The sequence below is a fragment of the Antedon mediterranea genome, chromosome 2, assembly GCF_964355755.1.
Source record: "Antedon mediterranea chromosome 2, ecAntMedi1.1, whole genome shotgun sequence".
Classification (NCBI taxonomy): Eukaryota; Metazoa; Echinodermata; class Crinoidea; order Comatulida; family Antedonidae; genus Antedon; species Antedon mediterranea.
In genome coordinates this window covers 38,634,233-38,661,430 of record NC_092671.1, presented here as the reverse complement: position 1 = coordinate 38,661,430, position 27,198 = coordinate 38,634,233, and the positions used below count along the sequence as shown (strand labels likewise).

General features: G+C 30.0%; 1 protein-coding gene and 1 long non-coding RNA gene across 3 annotated transcripts; one reads left to right on the top strand and one right to left on the bottom strand.

The window, feature by feature from the left end:
• Nucleotides 1-36: 36 nt before the first annotated feature.
• On the bottom strand, nt 37-26,661 carry LOC140041027 (methylsterol monooxygenase 1-like). Its single transcript, XM_072087388.1, has 7 exons — nt 26,483-26,661; nt 26,188-26,265; nt 2,061-2,206; nt 1,366-1,492; nt 1,154-1,202; nt 652-807; nt 37-559 (listed from the first exon to the last, which is right to left on the bottom strand). Exons 1-7 carry the CDS (start codon nt 26,570-26,572, stop codon nt 420-422), a joined length of 786 nt encoding a protein of 261 aa, XP_071943489.1. The 5' UTR covers nt 26,573-26,661; the 3' UTR covers nt 37-419.
• Nucleotides 18,371-25,794, top strand: LOC140041029 (uncharacterized). 2 transcript variants are annotated; one of them, XR_011842806.1, is made up of 6 exons: nt 18,371-19,534; nt 22,366-22,445; nt 23,101-23,150; nt 23,344-23,406; nt 23,854-23,958; nt 24,604-25,794. It is a non-coding gene; the product is annotated as an uncharacterized lncRNA (long non-coding RNA). The 2 variants fall into 2 exon arrangements; XR_011842805.1 differs by lacking the exon at nt 18,371-19,534 and having other exon boundaries at nt 22,102-22,445.
• Nucleotides 26,662-27,198: the final 537 nt, after the last annotated feature.

Below are 27,198 nucleotides of genomic sequence, written 5' to 3'. Positions count from 1 at the left end.
CACATTTAATCAACATATTCAATCTTGTTTCATTATAAAATACAATACAACTTGTTAAAGCATAATATCACCGATAATAATGGTATCCCAGCATAAATTATCTTGATTGACTTAATTTAATTGTCTCTAGTAAACGTTAAACGTGCAAGTTCTCTCCTATTTATTGTTAATTATTAACATAGTTTCAGTTCAGTTCAGTGAACTTATTTCAACAAACGTACTTTGCACTGATTGGCCCTTAAATCGATTACTAAGTACTTTGCACTGATTGGATCTTAAATCAATTACTAATAACATTGCACTGGTTTTGAAATTGATTATTAAAGTGATCCCAAACTGTTATACATAACACTTAGCAGTGGTTTATTGGCTTGCATAACATAACCTGTAGTTTAAATTGCACTAAATTATAAAATGCACTAATTCTGTTTATTGGCTAATTTGTTCTTCTTGTGCTCCTGGTACGGCACATGCGTACCACAAATCCTGTCCCACCAGGTAAACGTCGGTGCGTAGTTACCATGGAAATTCATGTGATGGAAATCATGATACTCGGCTCCTATTGGACAACAAACAAATCATGGTTAAATACAGTAGATAACAATTCGTTGGCTGAAAAAAAATGAACATTTTTTTTATATTTTGAAGTACCTCCATAAAATGGCAACAAATGAAGAGGGTTCCATTTAAAGTTATAGCCACTGTGAACGTCGATGGTTTCCAATAGACGAACTCCGACCCACGTCCAGAGTAAGATGAGATGAGTACAGAACAGTAGCGGTCCGATGAAAAAGCCAAATCCAAGAACTTTAAAGGGAAAAAATATCAAATTTCTTATATCAATTCATTCACAAGGCACAACGGGGACACATACCTCTTTCTCTCTCTTTTATTTCGACAAAAAACGTCTGGGTCTACTACAAAGACAATGAAGCTCTAGGCCTCACAAGCCAGGAGTCCCAGCTTAAAATTTACAGAGAGAAACACATTAATTGTTTGTATAGAGTACAAGTTAAAATTTATAAAACAAATAAAAAACTATACATAATAATAATATAAATATCAAACAAATCCCCATAATACATGATGCTGAGAATAAAAAAGACATGACTTAAATGTCTTTCCCTCACGCTGCTCTGATTTCAATACCTACCTACAGTCTCAACAGGATGGGCATATTCAGCAACCATTCCAAACGGAGCCTACAAAATAAACAATTACAGAAAACATTAATTGGTGTAATGGTATATCTTCATTGTGTTACGGACAAAGTTTTCAGTCACGTATCAACTGTAGACCTACTGCGTTAGCCCAATGATAGCCTCTTTCTTTTGTTGAAATTAGTCTTTGAATCATAAAACTTACCTGGAAATTGTGATGAACTTTGTGTACGTGTTTGTAAACGGATTTGTGATGGAGCGCACGATGTAAGAAGTAATGCCAAGTATCTTCCAGGATCAGACATGCATACAACTGGAGAAGCAGAGAGTACCTAAAAAGAGAATTAATTATAGGCCGAACGGAAGTTGAAATAATTTTGTTCCGTCCCTCATAAAGCATAATAAAAGAACTTTCGTCTATTGATTGTTAAACTATACATAAGAATGCTTGAGGCAAAAGTTCCACGAAAGTTATTCTGACGTTTGAGAGAAATTATTTAAAAACAATAACACTTAAAGATATATTGTCCCCCTAAAAATTTTTTTTTTTACAATTTTTTTTTAATATGCCATTTTAATGTCACCTAATAGTTATTCACTTTGACCAAAAACTAGAGAAAAAAAAATAAATGCCTGAATAAAATGTAATTTAAGACAAAAAATATTTAAATTATCTGTCAGAGAACGTTTTTTTAACCGTTCCTTTTGTCTTTATATAAGTGAAATGATTTTGATTTTATTGTGGGACATATATCTTTTAAAGCAGTTTTGAAGGATCATAACTCTTTATTTAATTGTTTATTTTACATGCACATGCGGCATAATAAAGTATTTAACTATTTTATATGCTGATTGGAAAAAATAAAAATAAAAAATAGAAAAATTATATAATAACTATACCATGTTGGCATTGACTGGTAATCGTATCCGATGTCAAACACCATGGTGTATATATGAATAGCAAAAATGAGGGGTGCTTGAATGACAAAATGGTTGAACATTAGAAGTTTGAAACACCTCCATTGTGAATCAAACCCTTCTGGTCTCTGGGTAGAAAGAAATAGAAAATATGCAAATCAAACATGAAAATGACAATAGTAGTAAATGATACTTTTGACTTTATCCGATTTGATGAGCAAACCCCTCTACACAATCAAACTTTGTGTGACAAAAAAATGTGCCCATTAATGGACATGATCACTACTATATTTAGGCATATCACTACCATGGGCACATATCACACTTTTGTTTTCAAATAATTAAGTTTGGATAGCGTAGACAGAGCTAGAAGGTTTTGTACGCAGGGTCGCGCCTTTCGTAAAAACCAGAGACATTATAATTACCACCTAGCTTGCAGCGCAGTCACCAACATCATAATAAACATGTTAAACATTGAACCAATCAGTACCATATTGGGGCATATCACTACCATAATTGGGCACATCACACTAACTTTTATTGTCAAAAGTGTAGACAGAGCTAGGTTTTGTACGAGGATCGCGCCTTTTGTAAGAACCAGACACATTATAATTACCACCTTGCAGCGCAATCACCGACATCATAATAAACATGTTAAACATTGAACCAATCACCCAGCAAACACATAACGTTATGACAACATTCGCGAACGTTATAGTTTGGTTTTCGATAATAACGTTACAAAAGTACATTGTCACAACGTCATTAAAACGTTACATAATGTGAATAAAATTACGTTATTACAAAAACGTTTTCACAACGTTTTATTTACGTAATTGAGAAACGTTTGATTATTGTTGTATAGTAACGTAACATATTCACGTTTTAATAACGTTTACATGTGACAATTATATTACGTTCAGACCTAACGTTTGAAAAATACGTTATAAAAACGTAAAATACAAACTATAAAATAACGTTAACTTAAGATGTAATAATAATGTTATAAAAACGTATTATAATAACGTAGTTTTTATGTTATTCATTAACGTAACATTTTTACGTCTTGATAACGTACCAATATAACATTTAAACAACGTTCAAGAGAAACGTTCAGAAATACGTTATACGAACGTAAAATACAAACTATAAACTAACGTTAATTTAAGATGTAATAATAATGTTATAAAAACGTATTATAATAACGTAGTTTATATGTTATTCATTAACGTAACATTTTTACGTCTTGATAACGTATCAATATAACATTTATACAACGTTCTAGACAAACGTTCAGAAATACGTTATACGAACGTAAAATACAAACTATAAACTAACGTTAATTTAAGATGTAATAATAAAGTTATAAAAACGTATTATAATAACGTAGTTTATATGTTATTCATTAACGTAACATTTTTACGTCTTGATAACGTACCAATATAACACAGTACTCGCTTACCTGTGATAGCATGTTGCAAGGATAAGCTACTAACTGCATGAGACCTGTATACCTACCTGGATAGTGAACGTATCGGTTGCATTAAATATAGGTACACTTTTGTTATTTATTCTAACTAAACATCTACAATGGCCAACGTGGAAAACAAAGAGCCAAATATTTCTAATTTAAATATTAGCGCCGCTGAACCGAACACCTGGCTGTCGACTCTCATCAAGTCAATCATGGGCTGCAAAACCATTGCTGATATTAAATCTACATTATGCGACGCAGTCACCAAGATTGTCTCCTTGGAAAAAGACATTACCATCCTCAATCTTGAAATCACCGGTTTACAAAAAGAACTGAGGAATTTGCACGCCGATATGCAGGAAAATTCTGATTTCATGGATGTTAAGCTGAAGGATATTGCCGAGGATACGCAGCAATCCACTACGGAATGCATAGAAGAGATACGCGACAAAATCGACAACCTAGAAGGACGTCAACGCCGTAACAATCTGAGGTTTACTGGCATACCCGAACAAGCGGAGGATAGTGAAGGTACTGTTAATTTCCTTTCCTCATTTATTTCCAATACCACCGGCATCAAAATCGCTAATGATGATATACAACGAGCCCATCGAGTTGGACCACGTAATACCACCAGGGATAAACCGAGACCACTTGTTGCATACTTTCTCAGATATTCCACCAAAGAAAGAGTACGCAAGGCAGCTCCAAAAGTGAGACCTAAATTTAAAGATAATAACATCTACGTAAATAATGATTTTACCAGCAGAGTGATAAGTAGAAGAAAGGCATTATACTCATCGATGAAATACCTGCATTCCAACAAAGTAAAGGCCTGGCTCCACCTTGACAAATTGCGTTACATAGATGCAAATGGTTATGTTCGCACATTCATCGACATGGATCATCTTGCCAAATACTACCCGAACCTCAAGGAAGCACATGCCCCCGTAGCTACTGAGTAATTCTAGTCGTCGCAATAATTTAACTTTACTTTGACTCTACTTACCGTCAACCGAAATATTACCTATAATATATTTTTATTTCAAGAATTGTTTATTTTGCTTCTCATTAATTATGTATTAATGTATACAGTCTCATGCATGCTTATTGCTGTATTTCTTTTTTAGATAACGCTATACGCAGCTATTGTTAATGAATGTTAATTATCTTCACTTACTTCCTTTTTATGACTTTAATGTGAACTCTGAACTTACTAACAACAATGATATTTCTAACATAACCTTTAATCCAGTTAATTACAATGAAAATGACAAATATGATGAATCTTTTGATCAACTAATTAATAATCTCAATTCACAGTCAGTTACCCTAGATGAATGCAGCTTTTATGATTATTCACAATTTAATTCTAAGTTTAATACATCCTTTAATACTAAACTATCTCTCCTGCATCTTAATATTAGAAGTATTACGCATAAAGTTAATGATCTCGAATGCCTTTTGAATTCAATTAATAACAAATTTTCCATAATCGGTATCAGTGAAACATGGCTTAATGAAAACTCCCCTATTCCTTTCATTAATAACTACTCCTTCTTTGCAAGCAATAGAAGCAATAATCAAATTGGCGGAGGAGTTGCATTTTTTATACGTAATGATATTAGCATTACAATTCGAAATGACTTAAAATTACCAGACGACTTTTCCGAATCACTTTTTGTTGAGATTGAAAATTCAAAGACAAAAAATGATATTATAGGCATTATTTACAGAGCCCCCTGTGGAGGGCTAGATTCTTTTACTAAATCCGTCGATAATGTATTAACCCAAATTAACAATGAAAACAAAAATTGTCATCTCATGGGAGACTTCAATATTGATTTATTAAAATTCCATAACCATAAATTAACAAACACCTACCTAAATACCTTAATTTCCCATTCTTTTTTTCCAACTATTTCAAAACCAACTAGGATTACCTCAACTTCGGCCACCTTGATTGATCATTTTTATTCCAAACAATCTAACTATAAAATAGTTGCTGGTGTTTTACTTAATGATATCTCCGACCACCTTCCTATATTTCAGTTCATTGATCAAGAAATTAATGATCAAAACCTTGATGATAATAGCGCCAACTATTCATTTCGTATAAACGACCTAAATGCCTTATCGATTGATTTAGAAGGTGAAGACTGGTCTATGATATTTGATTGTGACCCAAGATTGAGTTTTGATATATTTATTGAAAAATTTACAAATATCCACTCCAGACACTTGGTTAAAAGTAGTATAAAATCAAATAAAACGTTTAAACAACCATGGATGTCATCTGCTCTCTTAAAATGTAGTTCTCGGAAACATAAACTTTATAACAAATATATGCACACACGTAGTAATAATGACAAATTAAACTATACAAAATATAATAATATTTTCACTAATCTTTGTCGCACTGCTAAAAAGAATTATTATACTTCCCAGTTTGATAGATATAAAGGTAATCTGAAGAACACATGGCTTGTAATAAATTCTGTTTTAAATAAAGGTAATAATAATAACAAGCACCCGAATCTAATTAAAGACGGTGATAATATTTACAAAACTCAAAAAGAGATATGTGAATCGTTTAACAACTATTTTTCTACAATTGGTCCTAATCTTATTAATAGTATGCCAACTAATATAACTGATCCATTATCTTATCTTCATTCTGCGTTTGCCAACTCATTTTATATTAGCCCAGTTTCAATTGATGATGTTAACCTAACTATATACAATCTAAATTCTAATAAAGGGTCTGGATCTGACGGTATTACTGCTCGTGTCTTAAAATCTATATCTCCCTTAATCATCCACCAACTTACCCATTGTATAAATTCATCTTTTTTATCTGGCACTTTTCCAACACACTTAAAACTAGCTAAAGTTGTGCCCATTTTCAAGAAAGGTGAACGAAGTCAATTATCTAATTACCGGCCAATATCACTACTTTCAGTGTTTTCCAAAATTATTGAAAAACTCATGTATTCTAAACTTTCTGATTATCTCACAAAATTTGATATACTTAATAAACGCCAATATGGTTTTCGAAAAAATCACTCTACATCCCATGCCGTTTTAGATCTTATTAATAATATTACAAATTCATTTGAATCAAAAGAAAATTTATTAAGTTTATTTATTGATCTTTCAAAGGCCTTCGATGTTATTAATCACGATAATTTAATTAAAAAACTTGAGTGCTATGGAATTAGAGGTATTTCATTGAATTGGTTTAATAGTTATTTGAAAGATAGAAAACAATATGTTGCATTAGGATCTTGTACATCGTCGACGATGGATATTACTTGCGGAGTGCCACAGGGATCTGTGCTTGGGCCATTGCTCTTCCTTATTTATGTTAATGATCTGGCTAATGTCAGTAACAAATTGCAAGTAATATCCTTCGCCGACGACACCACCTTATTTTACTCTAATTCCAATATTGATTTATTATTTACTACATTCAATGATGAATTAACAAAATTTTGTGACTGGTTTATTTCAAACAAATTACTTATTAATACTCTTAAAACAAATTATTTAATTTTTCACAATTCTCAACGTAAACTAAAAGTTGATGACCTAAATATACTTCTTGGCGGAATTCAAATTGAACGCAAAACTGAAACACTTTTTTTAGGTGTATATATTCATGAAAACCTCAAATGGACCAGTCATCAAAATTACGTTTCGAAAAAAATATCAAGATCTATTAGTATTATTAACAGACTTAAGCACTTCTTCCCTCTAAATATTTTAATTTCTCTTTATAACACACTTGTACTTCCTTATTTCCAGTATTGTAACATTATTTGGGCTGCAGATTACTCTTCTAATATTGCTAGATTAACTAAATTACAAAAACGTGCAGCTAGAATTATTACTTTTTCACCATATAGAACCTCATCTGAACCCCTTTTTAAACGTCTTGGTATATTAAAATTAACGGATATCCACAATGTTCAAGTTGCCAGTTTTATGTTTAATTATTTTAAAAACCAACTTCCTATTTCTATGATTGATATGCTCTGTAAACGTACCAAATTTCACAATTACAATTTAAGAACTTCTCATTTAAACATTCCTTTTGCTAGACTTACAAAAACTAAATTTTTTATAACTATATCAGGTCCTAATTTGTGGAATCATATCCCACCAAATATCAAAACGTCAATATCATTATTTACTTTCCGAAAAAAGTTAAAGAATCATTATATATCTAAATATTATACTGCTTAGTTAATATGCTTATTATCATTATTTATACTCATATACTATTTATGTCTTACACAAAATATTAGTTGTTGTTTATTATTGCAATCTTTAATCTATACTATATATAATGTATATATAGTATATACTATATATATACTGGAATTATAATTTATGTATACATATTTTTTTTTCATTTACCAATATCGGTAGTTATTTCATTTATAATTATCATGAAACTATTGAAATATAATTTAAATAATTTTTATAAAGAAGATGTTAGTTATGTTATTATACTGTAATTTTTTATCCTAAATTATATAATTATATATTCTAGGTTATTTTTATTTTTTTAGTAATGTGTTTTGTTATGGGTCCCTACGAGACAAGTTTTTAACTTCTAGAAGGGATCCATGATAATAATGACTACCAATTACTGCTTTATCTATGTTCACTTTAATATCTTTTTTCTATTTTGTATATATTCATTCATTATTATCTAAATAAATATTATCTGAATCTGAATCTGAATTTATACAACGTTCAAGACAAACGTTCAGAAATACGTTATACGAACGTAAAATACAAACTATAAACTAACGTTAGTTTAAGATGTAATAATAATGTTATAAAAACGTATTATAATAACGTAGTTTATATGTTATTCATTAACGTAACATGTTTACGTCTTGATAACGTACCAATATAACATTTATACAACGTTCAAGACAAACGTTCAGAAATACGTTATACGAACGTAAAATACAAACTATAAACTAACGTTAATTTAAGATGTAATAATAATGTTATAAAAACGTATTATAATAACGTAGTTTATATGTTATTCATTAACGTAACATTTTTTCGTTTTGATAACGTATCAATATAACATTTATACAACGTTCTAGACAAACGTTCAGAAATACGTTATACGAACGTAAAATACAAACTATAAACTAACGTTAATTTAAGATGTAATAATAATGTTATAAAAACGTATTATAATAACGTAGTTTATATGTTATTCATTAACGTAACATTTTTACGTCTTGATAACGTACCAACATAATATTTATACAACGTTCAAGACAAACATTCAGAAATACGTTATACGAACGTAAAATACAAACTATAAACTAACGTTAACTTAAGATGTAATAATAATGTTATAAAAACGTATTATAATAACGTAGTTTATATGTTATTCATTAACGTAACATGTTTACGACTTGATAACGTATCAATATAACATTTATACAACGTTCAAGACAAACGTTCAGAAATACGTTATACGAACGTAAAAAACAAACTATAAACTAACGTTAATTTAAGATGTAACAATAATGTTATAAAAACGTTTTTTAATAACTTAGTTTTAATGTTATTTATTAACGTAACGTATAACACTTATACAACGTTTAAGACAAACTTTGTGAAATACGTTGTACAAATGTAAAATGCAAACTATAACATAACGTTAATTTAAGATGTAATAATAATGTTATAAAAACGTATTATAATAACGTATATTTTATGTTACTTATTAACATAACATGTTAAAGTCTTGATTAACTCCAAATATAACATTTATACAACGTTCAAAGCAAACGTTCGGCAAACACGTTGTAAAAACGTAAAGTACAAACTATAAAATAACGTTATTTTAAGATGTAATAATAATGTTATAAAAACGTATTATAATAACGTAGTTTTTATGTTATTTATTAACGTAACATATTGTGTTTTGATTATTATTTAGATTAGTATTTTTTATATTAAATAATGTTTTTGAACACATTTACGGCCGGCATCTTGTTGGTTCCCCCTCCTGTTGGAATCACTTTTTAGTCTGGAGTACGCCCTCTCTGGATAATTTAACGGGTTTGTCGATCGCGCCCTCAATTTAAGAGTTATTTTGAACAACAATCTTAATAACAATTACTTAAATTATACGCTATTAAAAGCGCAAACAAATGACTATTTTTATAAATGTCTCCTTCAATCTGTGCGCGCGTCTTACAAAAAACAAACTTACATTAAATTAGGTTTTTTTACTATATTTAGGCCTATTTATATTTTTATAGAATAATTTGTGTTTATAAACTATGTATTTTATTTCCGAACAAAAATTTATTTAAATATAGGCCTAGGCCTACTAATACTACTAGCCTGTTAGGCCCCAGCCCCTCCCCCCCCCCCCCCCCCACACCCTAAAAATCCCGTTCCCATAAAAGAAAGAAGAATAAAACAGATCTGTCATGCCTACCCTAGTAGGCCTCTTATTATCAAAATTACATGATTGTATTGCAACCACGTCTTTAGAAAAAAAACAATTTGTATCCAAATCTAATTTGATACGAAAACATCCTTCCACATTCCAAAAAAACTAGCTCCTACTACTAGCTATTCTATACAGTACAATTTCTACAATACAACATCAATCAAATTTCCCCACGCAAAAGAGGCCTACACTTTTTGAGACTCGTCAACTTATTGTTTAAGAATGGAGATATTTTTTGCTCCGTCGATAAATATTTTCCCGTCGAAGTAATTCTTAGTTCATTACTAGGTAGTATAAGTAGGTATAGGCCTAGGCTTTGATAAATCATTTAATACAAATAAAAAAGTAGAACCACCAGAAATTTTTTCCGCTATAGTAGGCCTAAATGGCATGGTCTAACTTAACCTTCTACCTACTAGGGAACGTAGGTTGGCCGAGGCACTCTCTACTTGACTTGCTAGGCCCCCCACACTACAAGTCCTAGGCCTACCCGTTAGGCCAATTTCTATCGCGGAGTGGTGATAAGGATACGCAGCTAAAGTGAATTTCCTCCGCTACACTGAACCACGAGCTAAGCCTACATATTTACCGAGACTCGTCAATTTATTTTTTATGGCATCAATGCTACACATTTTGCCCATTGGTAATATATTTTATTGTACTAAAAGTACTTATTAATTTAATTAATTATGTCTATACTTTATTTATTTAGATATTTAGTTTTCGTTTCTTGTTGAATAAACTACAAATAAATAAAAGCTATTGTATTTCTAAAGGTTCCTTTAGCAAAATGGAATTACCTTTCCTATAGTATAAGAATACAAAAATATTTATGATCTCGCTATCTAAACGATGTAGCCTGTGGGGTTAAAGAATACTCGAGCGGAAGAATAGAACACACAATAACCATATCTATTACCAGTAAAACAGCGTCCTCTCATATTATTTCGCGTAGGTTTCAATTAACGGGAAAAAAAGTCAAATAATATCTAATTAATGACTAATAATTACATTACATTTAATATTTAATAGCATAAGTGTGTTCCACTCATAAAAGAGTATTTAATTCCAAAATGTTAATACAATATATCGGAAAGTTAGATATTTATTAGTAATAGATATTTAGTATTATTTGGATAAAATAAAACTGTAAAAACATAATTAAAAAACCATCGCGGAAAAATACTTAACCAATTTCAATTTTGTTCAAATTTGGTACAATGATTTTATATGTATTTATTTATCTTTAGTATAAAAATTGGGCACTTTACTAGAATTTTAGATGATTTGGACATTTTTATTTTTTCAAAATATGATGCCTATGGTTCTAAAATACATTTACAACATTTTTTTACTAAAAGTGCGCCTAAGTTAATTTTTAAAAAAACTTGACACTAGTATTTTTCTTTTACATTATAACATTTGTGTAGTACATATAAATAATACAAATAAAAAAAAGTAGGCGCACCTATGATATTTTCTTGGGTTTGACAGTAATTTTCATTGGTGAAACGTTGGCTGCTAGTTAAATTTTCTTAATCAAAAGATCAATTATTGTTCATTTTGGTATATTAGTGGAGAGTGAGATCAAAGCAGTCGTGAATTAAAATTTCCATAATTTCATATTATTACATTCGTCATTTACATCGCATTATAAATAGTATTTTATAGTGGATTTGGAATAGCTAACATCATGTGTGTAGTTTAAACCATGGAGGTATAAACTAACTACACTATATCAGGAGATAATGCAAAGATTAAAGGAATTAATTGTAAGTCCCCCATGCATTTGGCAATTCGCATTAATGAATACAACAACAGGAAACAACATATCATTGCATATTTACTTTAAAATCTTATCTAAATGTCTAATAAAGGAAATAATATTGATCAAAGTATTTAACTACACTCAACAAACAATCGAATTCTATAAAGCAAAATTGTTTATCTAAATTAGGATGAATACAATTACATAAGTAGTCATCAGTGTAGCTCATTTCCTTTAATAACAAACGTTGGTTCTTAGAACAGTGTATTTTTCACTTTTTCATTAAATTGTGTATTCAAAATAAGTATACACTCATTAAAGAGCGTTATTAAACACAAACGATTGTATTGTATTTAAAAATTTGAAAGTTAACATTTAAAAAGTATAATACACGGCCGATGTACATAATATTTAATCCGAGTTCTACACTGTAACTTGTGCAGATATCCTATTACAAGAGGGTATGTCGTTAATTACCATGGTAACTTATATAAATCAACCTTCTAGAATGGAATTTAAAGTATAGGTCAACATTAACCGTTGGCAAACAGATCTTAAATTAAAAACCATTTAAAGACAAAACAGTATTGACCGATATATATGTTTGTTTTTGTTCTTTCTGATTACAATTTTATTACCAACTATCATACTTTTCTGCTTAACTGTGTTTTTATATTATTATATAGCTACATTTATTCATTCATATTTTGTATTTCACCTAATATGTTATCACATTTATTTCCGCCCTTTAGATACAATCTTTAATTTCAAAATATAATCCTGTGTTCTTATTTTGTTGTGTTTTGTATAATGTAATTAATGTGTAATTAAACTATCCCCTGCTATTACTTCATCAATAACGATTGCACGGGACCATATTAATTATTAGTATAAAGACGGGAAAGGCACAAGAATTACAGTTTTTTATGGCCGTTTGACTACAAAATAGACGGCTGAGAGACCCATATTTCTAAATAAAACTCACTTCACTTTCCAAATCCTGAGTTTGAGAATGCAAATTGAAAAAAAGGAAGATTAGGCCTATTGAGGGGGCCTATTGGTAAATTGAAAGCATGAAATGTTCCTTAAATTAAATCCTCCGAATTAATTTGTATGGCGTAATTATGCTTAGTTTATTTCTAAATTCTGAAGAATACGTTCTTATTGAACATAATATGGTGCAGCTTGCTAGACTCCCAACTTGTACCGATCATATTACAAGAAGGTAGTCATTAATTTCCATGGTAACTGGTCTTAAATGTATAGAATAAGGTCAACTCCATCAATTCATTAATATAAAGAAACAGAATCGTACGTCCAGTTATGATAGTTAATGATTACAGTTTATATTATACAGTTTCATTATTTATTCGGTCTATTTCAGTATATACATATACAAATTTGGGAGACCAGTCAACCTAAGTGAACCTAATCACTGTAGCTGAGCCGGTTATTTTAAAAACTATTGTATCTTTAGAAACTAAAGTTTCACATATAAAATATACTAACAAATGGTAGGATAGTCTAGTCATAGTATTTAAACTTTTTAAGCGCAATAATGCTGAATAGGGCTTACAATGTAATCAACATGAAATATTACTTAATAATAATATGTTTAAACGTTTGCAGAATTATTCTGTTGAATTAATTATTAGTATAGTACTAGTAGGTATATTATTAATTAGGTGAATCTAGTACTTATTTGTGACTTTTATGAATAATATAACCAATGATCTCAGGGAATCGGTTAACCATGAAGGAAATAATATTGATCAAAGTATTTAAATCTACTCTCAACAAACAATCGAATTCTATAAAGCAACATTATTTATCTAAATTAGGATGAATACAATTACATAAGTAGTCATCAGTGTAGCTCATTTCCTTTAACAAACGTTGGTTCTTAGAACAGTGTATTTTTCACTTTTTCATTAAATTGTGTATTCAAAATAAGTATACACTCATTAAAGAGCGTTATTAAACACAAACGATTGTATTGTATTTAAAAATTTGAAAGTTAACATTTAAAAAGTATAATACACGGCCGATGTACATAATATTTAATCCGAGTTCTACACTGTAACTTGTGCAGATATCCTATTACAAGAGGGTATGTCGTTAATTACCATGGTAACTTATATAAATCAACCTCCTAGAATGGAATTTAAAGTATAGGTCAACATTAACCGCTTGGCAAACAGATCTTAAATTTAAAACCATTTAAAGACAAAACAGTATTGACCGATATTATGTTTGTTTTTGTTCTTTCTGATTACAATTTTATTACCAACTATCATACTTTTCTGCTTAACTGTGTTTTTATATTATTATATAGCTACATTTATTCATTCATATTTTGTATTTCACCTAATATGTTATCACATTTATTTCCGCCCTTTAGATACAATCTTTAATTTCAAAATGTAATCCTGTGTTCTTATTTTGTTGTGTTTTGTATAATGTAATTAATGTGTAATTAAACTACCCCCTGCTATTACTTCATCAATAACGATTCACGGGACCATATTTATTAGTATAAAGACGGGAAAGGCATAAGAATTACAGTTTTTATGGCCGTTTGACTACAAAATAGCTGGCTGAGAGACCCATATTTTAAAATAAAACTCACTTCACTTTCCAAATCCTGAGTTTGAGAATGCAAATTGAAAAAAAGGAAGACAGGAAAGCTGACAACGAATAAGTTGTCAATGTATTTTAAGCAAATGAGTGGGCCTATTGGTAAATTGAAAGCATGAAATGTCCCTTAAATTAAATCCTCCGAATTAATTTGTATGGTGTAATTATGCTTAATTTATTTCTAAATTCTGAAGAATACGTTCTTATTGAACATAATGGTGCGGCTTGCTAGACTCCCAACTTGTACCGATCATATTACAAGAAGGTATTCGTTAATTTCCATGGTAACTGGTCTTAAATGTATAGGTCAACTCCATCAATTCATTATATAAAGAAACAGAATCGTACGTCCAGTTATGATAGTTAATTATTACAGTTTATATTATACAGTTTCATTATTTCGTCGTCGGCATCACGAAGTGACACTAACCTAAAAATCTGGAATTTTTGAAAAAAATTTTTCTTCCATATTTTGATTATGTATATCGAACTCTATGTTTTCACAAAATTTACACATTCAAATATCATTAATTAACTAATTACATTAATTAGACAATATCAAAAAACACCATCATATGGAATTTGCGTTTTTACGAAGTGACACTATTTATTAAATACCCGTATGTGCTGCTTGCGAGCGCCACACTGGTAATGAATTTTGCGCGTTTGTTTACTGTTTGGGCCTAGCCTACAGCCTAGCTAGGAGGATCTGGACGCACACTCCACAACATTGCATTTCATTAAGAAAGACGGTAAGTTAATTAGTTTATTTAAAGAATTTTAGTCTGCTCATGTATTCCTCATGTCGAGGCCTATTATATATTTATTTTATAATTAATATAAAACAGTAATTTGACACACTTTAGCCTACTACTAGCTAGGCATAGTAGGTAGGCCTAGCCTAGACCTATACTTTACTGTGACGTTTAGGCAAAGCTAGCTTGCCCAGATCTACCTAGGTTAGCATCTGGCCTGGCGTACATTATTCGGTTAGTAGGCCTAGTTAGTTAGGTCCTCTAAGCCTAGCCTAGGCCTAACAAACTAGAGTATGCGTATGCCCAGGGAATAGTAGTAGTAGTAGTAGTACTACTACTTGGCTAGAGTAGACTCTTTAATATAATAGCTAGGCTAAACTACTCTGCTTGATTTTTAACAATAAGAATTAAATCACTGTTATTTTTAAAATGTGTTTTTTTTTTCAGAACAGTTTCAAGAAAATAAGATAAGGGGGAACAACCGAAATTCGATCAACAAGCAATCTATCTACATCAATTTAAGGGAGAAGGTATCAAGTTCAAGGTTTAAAAATGGGGGAGGTGTATGTAGGCAGCCTGTAGCAAGTGTTTATGTATATGAGCATTTTAGATGATGTGTACATCACAGAACAATGGATTGAATAAATTAAAAAGCATACTGGTAATAGAAAAAAAATAATGTAACGACATTGATTAAGTATTTAATGATTTATAACAATAGAGAATAATTTTTGATATAAATTAATACTGGCTGAAATACCAATTGTATTACTGAATTATTAATCGTTCAATGTTGAAAAAATAAATAATATTTAATAATATGGAAAAAAAATATGAATATGTACATTATGCTTACTGTACATTCCAGATAGGCCTATTTATATGTCTATGTAATTTGATGTTTTTATTAAAAGTGTTAAAGTAGGTCAAACTATGTTTTTAGATTTATTTGATGTGGTTGTTTCATTTATAAATAACCTAACCCTTTCTGCACTATCAAACTAGTTTGACAAAAAAAGTTTGATGTGCCCAAATATGGAGTGATATTATGCCATTGTGTCCATATAAGCACATCAAATTAATGTTGGTCACATTAAGTTTGATTTTATTTATTTCAACAATATTTTACTAGGGTGGTCCTTCCAGTCGAAGGTGATCATTAGATAGAGAGAACCTCACAAAAATGCAATTTGATAAGACAATAACATACAAAAATTTAATAAAAATAAATAGAATTTATGAAAACTAACAAACTAAAATAATGGAAAAATGAATAGAATCAAAAGGGAAATCAATGAAAACAATACATTAAATGGCCATCTCCGAGGAGATGGCCATGTAATAAATAAGGAAGAGATGGTTCTTGAGCAAAAATTTGATGGAAATGGAAGATGAAGCAAGTCGGATAGTGCAGGCAGGGCTTAAAGGAGACATGCATGTTTGTAATGTATATATAATAGTGTTCACTTATCAAGGACCATACTTAATTGTTATGATGTAGGATCATTGCATTGGAAAGCTATGAATTACACAGTAGTGTCACTTCCAACGCACTAGAAATACGCGGTGAAATCGAATTTGCGGTTTCACGAAGTGACACTAACTGCGTTAGTGTCACTTCGTAAGCGTAAACTACGTAGGGAAATGAATTTTTCGGTTTCACGAAGTGACACTAAAGTTTAACTTTAATTTACTTGGTAATTAATTAATATGATTAAAATTAAATTAAAGTAACGGGTAGCTGGATTGTCTAACTTTGTATGTATGTAAATTAAAAATCTTAGTGACATTTTTTTGAGGACGAAATCGTGTGTTTTGTGAAGCTCGTTTCTTCAATCGCGTTTTTCTCGAAACGCTGTTTTTATCAATTACGCGGTTAGTGTCACTTCGTGGTGTCGACGACGATTTATTCGGTCTATTTCAGTATATACATATACAAATTTGGGAGACCAGGGTCAACCTAAGTGAACCTAATCACTGTAGCTGAGCCGGTTATTTTAAAAACTATTGTATCTTCAGAAACTAAAGTTTCACATATAAAATATACTAAAGTAACAAAGATGGTAGGATAGTCTAGTCATAGTATTTAAACTTAAGCGCAATAATGCTGAATAGGGCTTACAATGTCATCAACATGAAATATTACTTAATAATAATATGTTTAAATGTTTGCAGAATTATTCTGTTGAATTAATTAGTAGTATAGTAGGTATAAATATTATTAATTTTATCTAAATTAGGATGAATACAATTACATAATTAGTCATCAGTGTAGCTCATTTCCTTTAACAAACGTTGGTTCTTAGAACAGTGTATTTTTCATCTTGAAAATAGTTCCATTGATAATTCCGTAAGATAATTCAGAAATGTTGATCTCACTTTTTCATTAAATTGTGTATTCAAAATAAATAAAATTATAAAACAAAACATAGTCATTGTCATACACTCATTAAACACAAACGATTACAAATTTGAATGTTAACATTTAAAAAGTACACGGCCGATGCGGTGTACATTATAATATTTAACCCGAGTTCTACTCTGCAACTTGTACTATCCTATTACAAGAGGGTACGTCGTTAATTACCATGGTAACTTAATGGAAGTTAATTTATAGGTCAACATTAACGCATTGGCAAACAGATCTTAGAATACAATTTAAAAACTTTAAAGACAAAACAGTATTGACCGATATATATGTTTGTTTTTGTTCCTTCTGATTACATTTTTATTACCAACTATCATAATTCTCTGCTTAACTGTGTTTTTATTTAATATACAGCTATACATTTATTCATTCATATTTTGTATTTCACCTTATAATTTGACTTGTATGACACATATGTCACATATCAAATTTATTTCCGTTCTTTAGATAAAAAGTTTGCAAATGTAACGAGGTTGAAATGAATATCACTTTGTTTGAGTATGTCCAAACTACAAAGAAATTAGTCACTGCTTTTTGAAAAATGAGAAAAGTTTATATTTTTACTAATGAATAACAAAAATAAAAAAGTATCAATAACCTGGTATAATTTGCCCTTTTCGCATATAAAAAGAAAACTAACTATTATGCTTTTACTGCTACTTACATTTAATTTTATGTAGGCCTATTATCTTATATTATGGTACTTGGGCCAGTGGCCTACTGTTGAATAATGCATAGTTAACCTGTTGATCAGCTTATTGCTAATGTCGGTAACTTGATCATACATTACAAGAATGTAAGGTCGTTAATTTCCAGAAAGCCAACAATTACAGAATAAAGTATAAGGTCAACGTTATTAACTTGTACAAGTAAATCTAAAGATAAAAGCTCTTTATGGGATGTTCTATCCAATAAATAAGTAAATTTAAATTTACGAATAAAAAGAAATTCAATTATTAGGCTCTAGGAATGGTGATAAATATCTATATGTAGCGATATTCTAAAAGCAGTATTGTTTGTTATCTTATTGTATTTAAGTTCATATTTACTTAGTAGCTTGTATATCCTCAATGATAGTTTGATTTTACACATTCCACACTCTGAATTAATTAAGATTGTACCTCCTTTATCTAGGTTTCCATAACAACTGGTCAATTTTGTGGGTTTTGTGGTGGGGAATAAGAAAGTTTTATAGCCTGTGTTATCATGGAATACTGTGAAATTGGATATATGAGTCAGATCTCTGTGTAGTTAGTATTGAGTTTTAAAAGTAAGCAGTTGTGTTATAATTAAAAAAAGCATTTTCTATTTTATTGGAATTCTGTGTTTCATCGATTTTGTAGCTAAAATTGAGAACCTGGGTTTAAGTTATTATTGTTATTATTTTGTGAAGAGCTACATATAGAGTATAGACTAAAGTTTCACATAATATAAAATCTACTAATAAAGGGTTATGATAATCATAAATGAAGCGCAATAATGCTAAATAGGGAATGCTAAAATAGGGCTAAATAGTCTACAATAATACTGGGTTGATCAAACCATGGATCTATAAAGTATAGGTTCAAACTATAGAAGTCTAGTCAATTTGTTTTAGAGCTACAAACATTATTTGTTCAAAATAAATAATTGTATTCGTGGAGGTGAAACGTCGCCATTGAAAAAGCTTGCTTGAGTCATCGGCACTGCGCCTTCTTAAATAATTTATCAGGGTATCAACCAATCACAGACGGAGCTCAGAATAATAAATTCGACACGGCGCGGGATTTAAATTCTAAATACATACGTGTCACTTGCATTCTGCTGCGGAAAAAGAGAAGCTCGTTCAAAAAATCAAGTAAACTATCCTAATTATTATCAACAACAACTTCTATCAAGCCAATATATTTGCGGTGAGTTATTGTTTCATTAATCGTTATATATTGAGGCTTTTTAATTTTTGGTTAATCGACGATGCTTTGTATCTTTTCCTACAGAAAACAATGCAATGTAGGTTGCTTATCATGTAATTACTAGCATAGAGATATTATAGTGTATAATAGATAATAGATATTATAATATCTCTATGTTACTAGATATTAAAAAATCCGTGAATATTTATTTAACATAACATGGTTTATTTATTTATTGTTTGGAATACATTATCAATAAATAATACAATTTTGCGATGTTACATTTATACTACCTTTTTAGAAAACCAAATCTAATTAGGCTTACTACTAGGCCTAGCCTAGACCTGGTTATAAACTGTTACAGTTTTACAGTGATCACATTTGACGTTTAATTACCGTACTTATTAAACTATTTAGTATTTACAAAGGATGGGCCTATAGACTAGGTTTCGTTTATTATTATTATCATTACTTACTAATGTTATAAAGTTGTAAATTAACTAATAGTTATAAATGGTCATGATGATGGAGTGAGATCCATTAAATATAACATGCATATGTTTTTTTGCTAAATGAATAGTACAGTAGTTTCTAAACCATGTAAATTGTTCACTGTTAGCACGACCTTAATGACTAGCTTTGACCAGAGCCATATATATATAAAGAGTTACGACATTGAAAATAAGAAGCCATTTTTGTGTCAAAGAATTCGCACGCTGAGGGCGCGCCCGTCTATTTTGTATCAAGAGCCATATATATCACAGAAATAGAAAGGTATAAATATCTTGGTGTAATAATATCACGTTCATATACAGATTCTGACAATATCAATGAAGTAATCAAAAAGGGAAATAGGATAATAGCCTATATTACCTCTATTATAAACAATCAGAATGATTTCAATAGGGTATACTATGGTGATCTTTTATGGAGAACGATAGGATTACCAACAATTAATTACGCCTCTGCAATATGGTTATGTAACTCTAAAGGTTCACTAAATAAGTTAGAAAATTTACAATACCAAATGGCTAGAATTATTTTGAAGGCACCAAGAAACGTCGCGAAAGCGGCATTGATTGGTGACCTAGGATGGGAGACACTCTACACCATCCAAAATAAATCTAGGATGTCCTATTTTAACAGAATTAAAAATATGGATGACCAAAGGTGGCAAAAACTACTATGTAGATCTATAATGGATGTAGAAGATAAGGTGAAATGGAAGTGGATTAACCATATCAAAGATTTATTATGTAAATTTGATTTAGGAAATAAGTTTAATTTAAATCCGGAAAGTCAATGGTTCAAGAGTTTTACACATGCCAACTCTCTAGAAAATATCAAGGAATGGTTAGAAGGTGCAAAAACAAAGTCAACCCTCTCCGAATATTTGAAATATAAACATGAACCTAAAGCAGAGACATACATGTTTGATATGGTGAATTTTGATTCCATTAGTTTAAAGTTTAAAGCGAGGTCTAACTCTCTTGATTTAGAAGGTAGAAAAAATACATGGTCAGAAAATGAGACTGGTTTTTGCAAGCTATGCAACAATCAGTTAATTGAAACTACAGACCATTTTCTACTTGAATGTTCAAACCTTAAAAATGTAAGAGAAACACATTTTAACTTACTAAAAATGGATTTATTGTATTGTGGTTATGATACATTCTGGGAGAATTTTAGAAGTGGTACAATCGAATACCAACATCATATTTTACTTGATGACCTTTATTTAGAATTTCCATTTGAGAGAATCGGTGAAATTGTAGACTATCACTGTAAACAATACTTAACTGCTGCATGGAGACATAGAAAGACTACACTTAATATATAATATATAAATATTTACCGCCCACCATATTATCTACTAACATTATTTTACCATTTATCTAATTCAATAATATATTATATTTTTATATATATTTTTTTTTTTTTTTTTTTTTTTTTTTTTTTTCAAAATTATATAATGTAACCTAAATCTAAATAAAATAAATAAATAATACAGTACTAAAAATAAGACTAAATAGTATAATAAAAATTGTATCACATTTAATTAAATTACAAATAACTATTAATATTAAATATAATAAGAACAAATAATCATATAAAAGTGGCATTTATTTTAATAATAACAGTATAATAAATCAATTAGCAATTATATATATATATATATATATATATATATTTTTTTTTTTTTTTTTTTTTTTTTTTTTTTTTAGTAATAATAATGATAATATATTCGCTTAAAACTTGAAAATATTAATAATACTGATAATAAATAGATAATAACATTAACTCCATCATATAGGTTAAGTATTGTTCGATATGTAAGATTACCTTGTTTTTACTAATTTCATTTTACTTGTATAATTCGCTTCTTAGTTAAGACTTAAATGTTATTTTTTGATACTTTTCTTTTTGTTTTTACATTGCCTTGTAAATGAACGCACCGTCTTATAAACGTGTGCCGCTGATACAAAAGCGTTCGTTCAATAAATTTATCTTATCTTATCTAGAGCATTTTCCTGTAGTTCATGCATTATTTTTAGATTTTTTTGTCTATGAAATAACGCTTATATTCCGTTTTTATTTTAGTAATTAATTTTATTAATGGTATTAACGGAGACAAGTTTGACATAAAATTGATCTACATATCACGTGACTACAGTATAATCCAATGTCGTAACTCTTTATATATCAGGCTTTGGCTAGATTAATTCGGCACCCGATAAATTCATCATTAAAAACATTCTTGAAATATGAAATAACTCAAGACCTTTACTAATTTGAAAAGGTGACTATGACTATCAACATTTTTTGTACAGATTTTAGAAGACTGCATAGCCTAAAATAACTCAATCAAAACCAAATCATCATCAACTTCTATTTTATAGACACATTTTCGGTGAGTTATTTTTATTTATCATTCACAAAATTGCACTTGTTTGTTGTTTTAAATATGCTACAGTACTAACTTAACATGCTGACAATTTACTGTTTTTTTTGTGCTAAAACATTATGTCATTTTTATGTTATATGATTTATTCAGTTTAAAATGAGTCCGGCTCCCTTTTGTAGATGAATATTTAAAAATAAAAAAGTCGCTTACTTGCCAACTCTTCCATGCATTTCCTTAATTAAACAATCAAATGTATTTCTCCATTTAAAAAAGATTTCAATATATTTAATTTAAATATTCATTTAAACATTTCAGTTAAAAGTATTTTTACAACAATTTAATATTTTGTTTTCTCTTTTTACCCCCAAAATAAGTAGTTAACAGTAGAAATTTAATTTTTTTTTTACATGGATATACCCAGTGGGTCGTACAGTACATGATTCAATCACTTTTATATTAGTTCAGTGGGGTTTGCTATGTTTTTTGGGAGGTTTGCGGGGTTTAGCAAAACCCATACTGTCATGTTTTCTCTTTCTCATCTTGGGAATACTTTTGGAAAAAATGGAACCAAAAAGTAATTAAGTTAAGCGTTTAAAAGAAAATCAATTTAAACAAAGACTTATGTTAAATTAATAATGTGTTATTTTTAATTTAATTATAGAGATAGTGAAAGTGATGACAGCATGGCTCAAGAGTCGGTATCAATACATAGTAAGTCATAGTTGCTCTAATTTAAACATTGAGTTACCTTCATTATTACAGTACTTGCGAAATAATGTTGTCAAGTATACAGTAGTAGTTGCTAATATTTATACTTTGTTTTTTGGCAAGTTATAGACCAGGGGGCTAACAGGTATATTCTCACAGACTATGCCTATTGAAATATTTCTTTTTATTATCGTAGCAAATGACAAGATAGAAGAAATAACAGAAACATCGGTCGCTTCTCTGTAGGACTCTATGATTGGTAATATACCCCTTTTTTAAGTAGCCGTTAACAATTTGTATTTGAAGTTCAATTTTTCTTTTCTTTTATTCAATTTTTTTCACACACAAGTTATGTGAAACAATGATAACAGGTATCATAGTAATAAACAATAAGGTAATCAAACTAATTTGAAAAAAATATATAGGGATACTTGTACTTTAAAAAAAAACAAAGAAGTGTGAAAGGAGGTCAAATAAGACAAATAATACTAGACGCTTAAAACCAAATGTGCTCATGCACATTAGTACTTATGTGTTCGGCGCGCGCATAATGTAAAAGTACTGAACTTTCTAAATTATAAGTCGTTTATTTACTAACAACAATTTATGTCATAATGGCATTAATGTTTACTGCTAATACAGAATTTTAAAGTTTTAAATGTGTACATTGTGACTAATAACTCTCATTCAAATTGTTCATCTTTAGAATCGTGTATGCGAGCTCACCCACAAAAAATTGAAGCAATGTGAGATAGAGATTGCTGAAACACTGAAGCACGCTCCCAACTGACCAGGTGGCTCAAGATACAAGGTAAGAATAAATTTAATTTGATTTATCATTTATTTATTTTTTACCATGGCGAAATAACTTATTCCTCCATGCTTTTACGTATCACTCATATTGTAATGATGAAGTTTACTATAGTCCGCATCAGTTTAAAGACTAAATAGTTTACAAACTAAAAGATACTAGTCATTATTGTTCAGTTTCACCAAGTGGTATATAAAGCAATAAAACACATTCGTACAATCGCCCTCAAACGAATAATTAATGTAAAGTTACGGGATACAAATGTTGGAATAAAGTAAATTACAACTAACGTCTGGTACAATACTGATAGGGCTTGGTATTTAGACCCAACAACACTATCCAATTACAACTAACGTCTGGTACTATACTGATAGGGCTTGGTATTTAGACCCAACAACACTATCCAATACGAAATAAACATAACAACTACATACTGTAATGTAAATTTAATAGGGAATGTGCAACCACATAAAAAACACCAAATAGTCAATAGCCAAAATCATTTATAATTTAAACGTGGGGAAAATTCGATTAGAATGACAATAATAAAATTTTGTAAACAAGTAACACTTAACATTTTTTTTAAAGACTTGCTGCTAAGAGATAATTTTATTTACCTAGTTTTACAATTTGTTATCTTTTCAGGAACGGAATGTGCCAGACAGCAGAGAGGAGGACGACTTATAGGCAAATTTGCTCATTCTCGTTTAAGAACAATGTTTCTCATTATCGATCTCCGTATCATCGAGAACGGGTAATTACTGCTGGTTCTCGTTCCTGATCAAAAATAGCGAAAGCTCTCTAATAATAATCAAGTTCCTACCTCTTAAGCTATTTGCAATACATTATGTCTTTTTTAATCAGATAATAGAATAAATCAAAAACAATATTTCATTTTAAATTGCTTGTTTTTATATGTCTTATACAGTACTAACTACATGTTTTAACAAATAACGAGCTATGTAACGCGTATATCTGCAGAACACTATATATAATATGTGGTAACGTTAGCCAAATCGTTGTATATAACTAAGTACAGTATTACATTTTCAGGACGTCAAATATGGACGTTATAAATACGTCGTCAGTGGTAAAAAGTTTACGATGTAACATTATCAAACTACGATTTGAAAATGTATCTGGTACGTTATAATGAACGTTACTAGTTCGTATGTGCGAAAGTCATAATTACGCCTTACATACGTTATTTAAAAACATTGAGAACGTTAAAAACACGTAGCAAATACGTCATTTACAAACGTAGAAGGCACGTTCCTAACACGTTAATTGTGAACATTTTTAGGACGTTATAAAAACGCGTTGCATACGTTATGTATGAATGTTATTTTGGACGTTAAAAACATGTTGCAAACACGTCATTTACAAACATTACATAAAACGTTAAAAAAACGTTTAGGACACGTTTTTTATCAACGTTATTGCAGAAGTTGTATATACGTTTTGAATACGTTATTTATGAACATTATTGATGACGTTCAAAAGACGTTATAAACACGTTATTTTGAATGTTATTTTGGACGTTATAAAGTCGTATAAAAAGGTCGACATTTTCTCGTTCGTGCAACGTTATTGTAGAAGTTATAAATACGTATTTAACACGTTATTTCTGAACATTATTGAGGACGTTCAAAAAACGTTATAAACACGTTATTTTGAACGTTATTTTGGACGTTAAAAAGTCGTATAAAAAGGTCGACATTTTCTCGTTCGTGCAACGTTATTGTAGAAGTTATAAATACGTATTTAACACGTTATTTATGAACATTATTGAGGACGTTCAAAAAACGTTATAAACACGTTATTTTGAACGTTATTTTGGACGTTAAAAAGTCGTATAAAAAGGTCGACATTTTTGCGTTCGTACAACGTTATTAGAAAACGTTTTTATAACCAAAAAATAACGTAATTATAACGTTACCAAAACGTAAAATTGTTTGCTGGGCAGTACCATATTGGGGCATATCACTACCATAATTGGGCACATCACACTTTTATTGTCAAAAGTGTAGACAGAGCTAGGTTTTGTACGAGGATCGCGCCTTTTGTAAAAACCAGACACATTATAATTACCACCTTGCAGCGCAGTCACCAACATCATAATAAACATGTTAAACATTGAACCAATCAGATAACTTGTGGTTTGGGACCCTGATGGGCACGTGCGCCGCCATGATAACACAGTATATTCCTAACATAAATAAATACTACCTTTTGTATCTTGTACTTCTGCATATATGGTATGAATTGGAATACGAATCCAGGAAGGCATATTAACAGATACAGCATCTATTAAATAGAATAACAAATGTAGTTATTAAAATGACACGACGTTGCTAAGTAATGAATTAAATTCTGGGATCACCTAAAAAATACCACTTTAATTGACACCTCTACCAAAACGATGAGCACCGTATCACCACCACAGGGAGGTATACAGTATATTCGTGAATATTGATAATATGTATAAAATTAATACATGTATATGCAATACTGCTTCTGATACCTCATGGAGGATAAGAGATCCTGGTCCTGCAATCTGCCAGGTCGTGTATCTATCCGTCATCGTCGTCCATGCCTGCTCGAACCCCAACATCTTTAACAATTTCCCTCCTCCGTTTGCTGCTGATCCACTGTCGCTTTTATCATAAACCACCAGTACTGTTATTTATTTTGTTGCCTAATATATTATACAATATCAACCTTTGTCCTTTGATATTTTATGGCACGACTTGCGGTCAACCAATCAACGTTGAATAATCGTGTGTACTATTTACCTTTCAGTATAATATTGACATCATCATTCGGTACCCTGGTTAATCGAACGCCGTGAAAAAGCGCCGATGCAGTCAGTTTCCCCATAATATCTTTATGGTTTCCCCATTAATTTTTGATTGATTCATTCTCCATACAGATATATTATTTATATTTAAATTCTGGTTTCACTCAAAAGTAAAGATATGGCCTCCCATTCCTATATATAGTTTTTTGGCGAAAAAAAAGAACCAGGAGAATAATAGCTTTATTATTGATTGAAAGGCCTTTTTTAAAAAACACAAATGTATTATGTTTAATATCATATACTGTATAAATTAAATCGTATTTATTAAAATTATTGAAAAATTGAATATTTATGTTACCTAGCTTGGGTAACTATTATTATGGGGAAAACTATATTTTTTAAATACCGCTTCAATTAATTTTTGAAGATGATGGAATTTA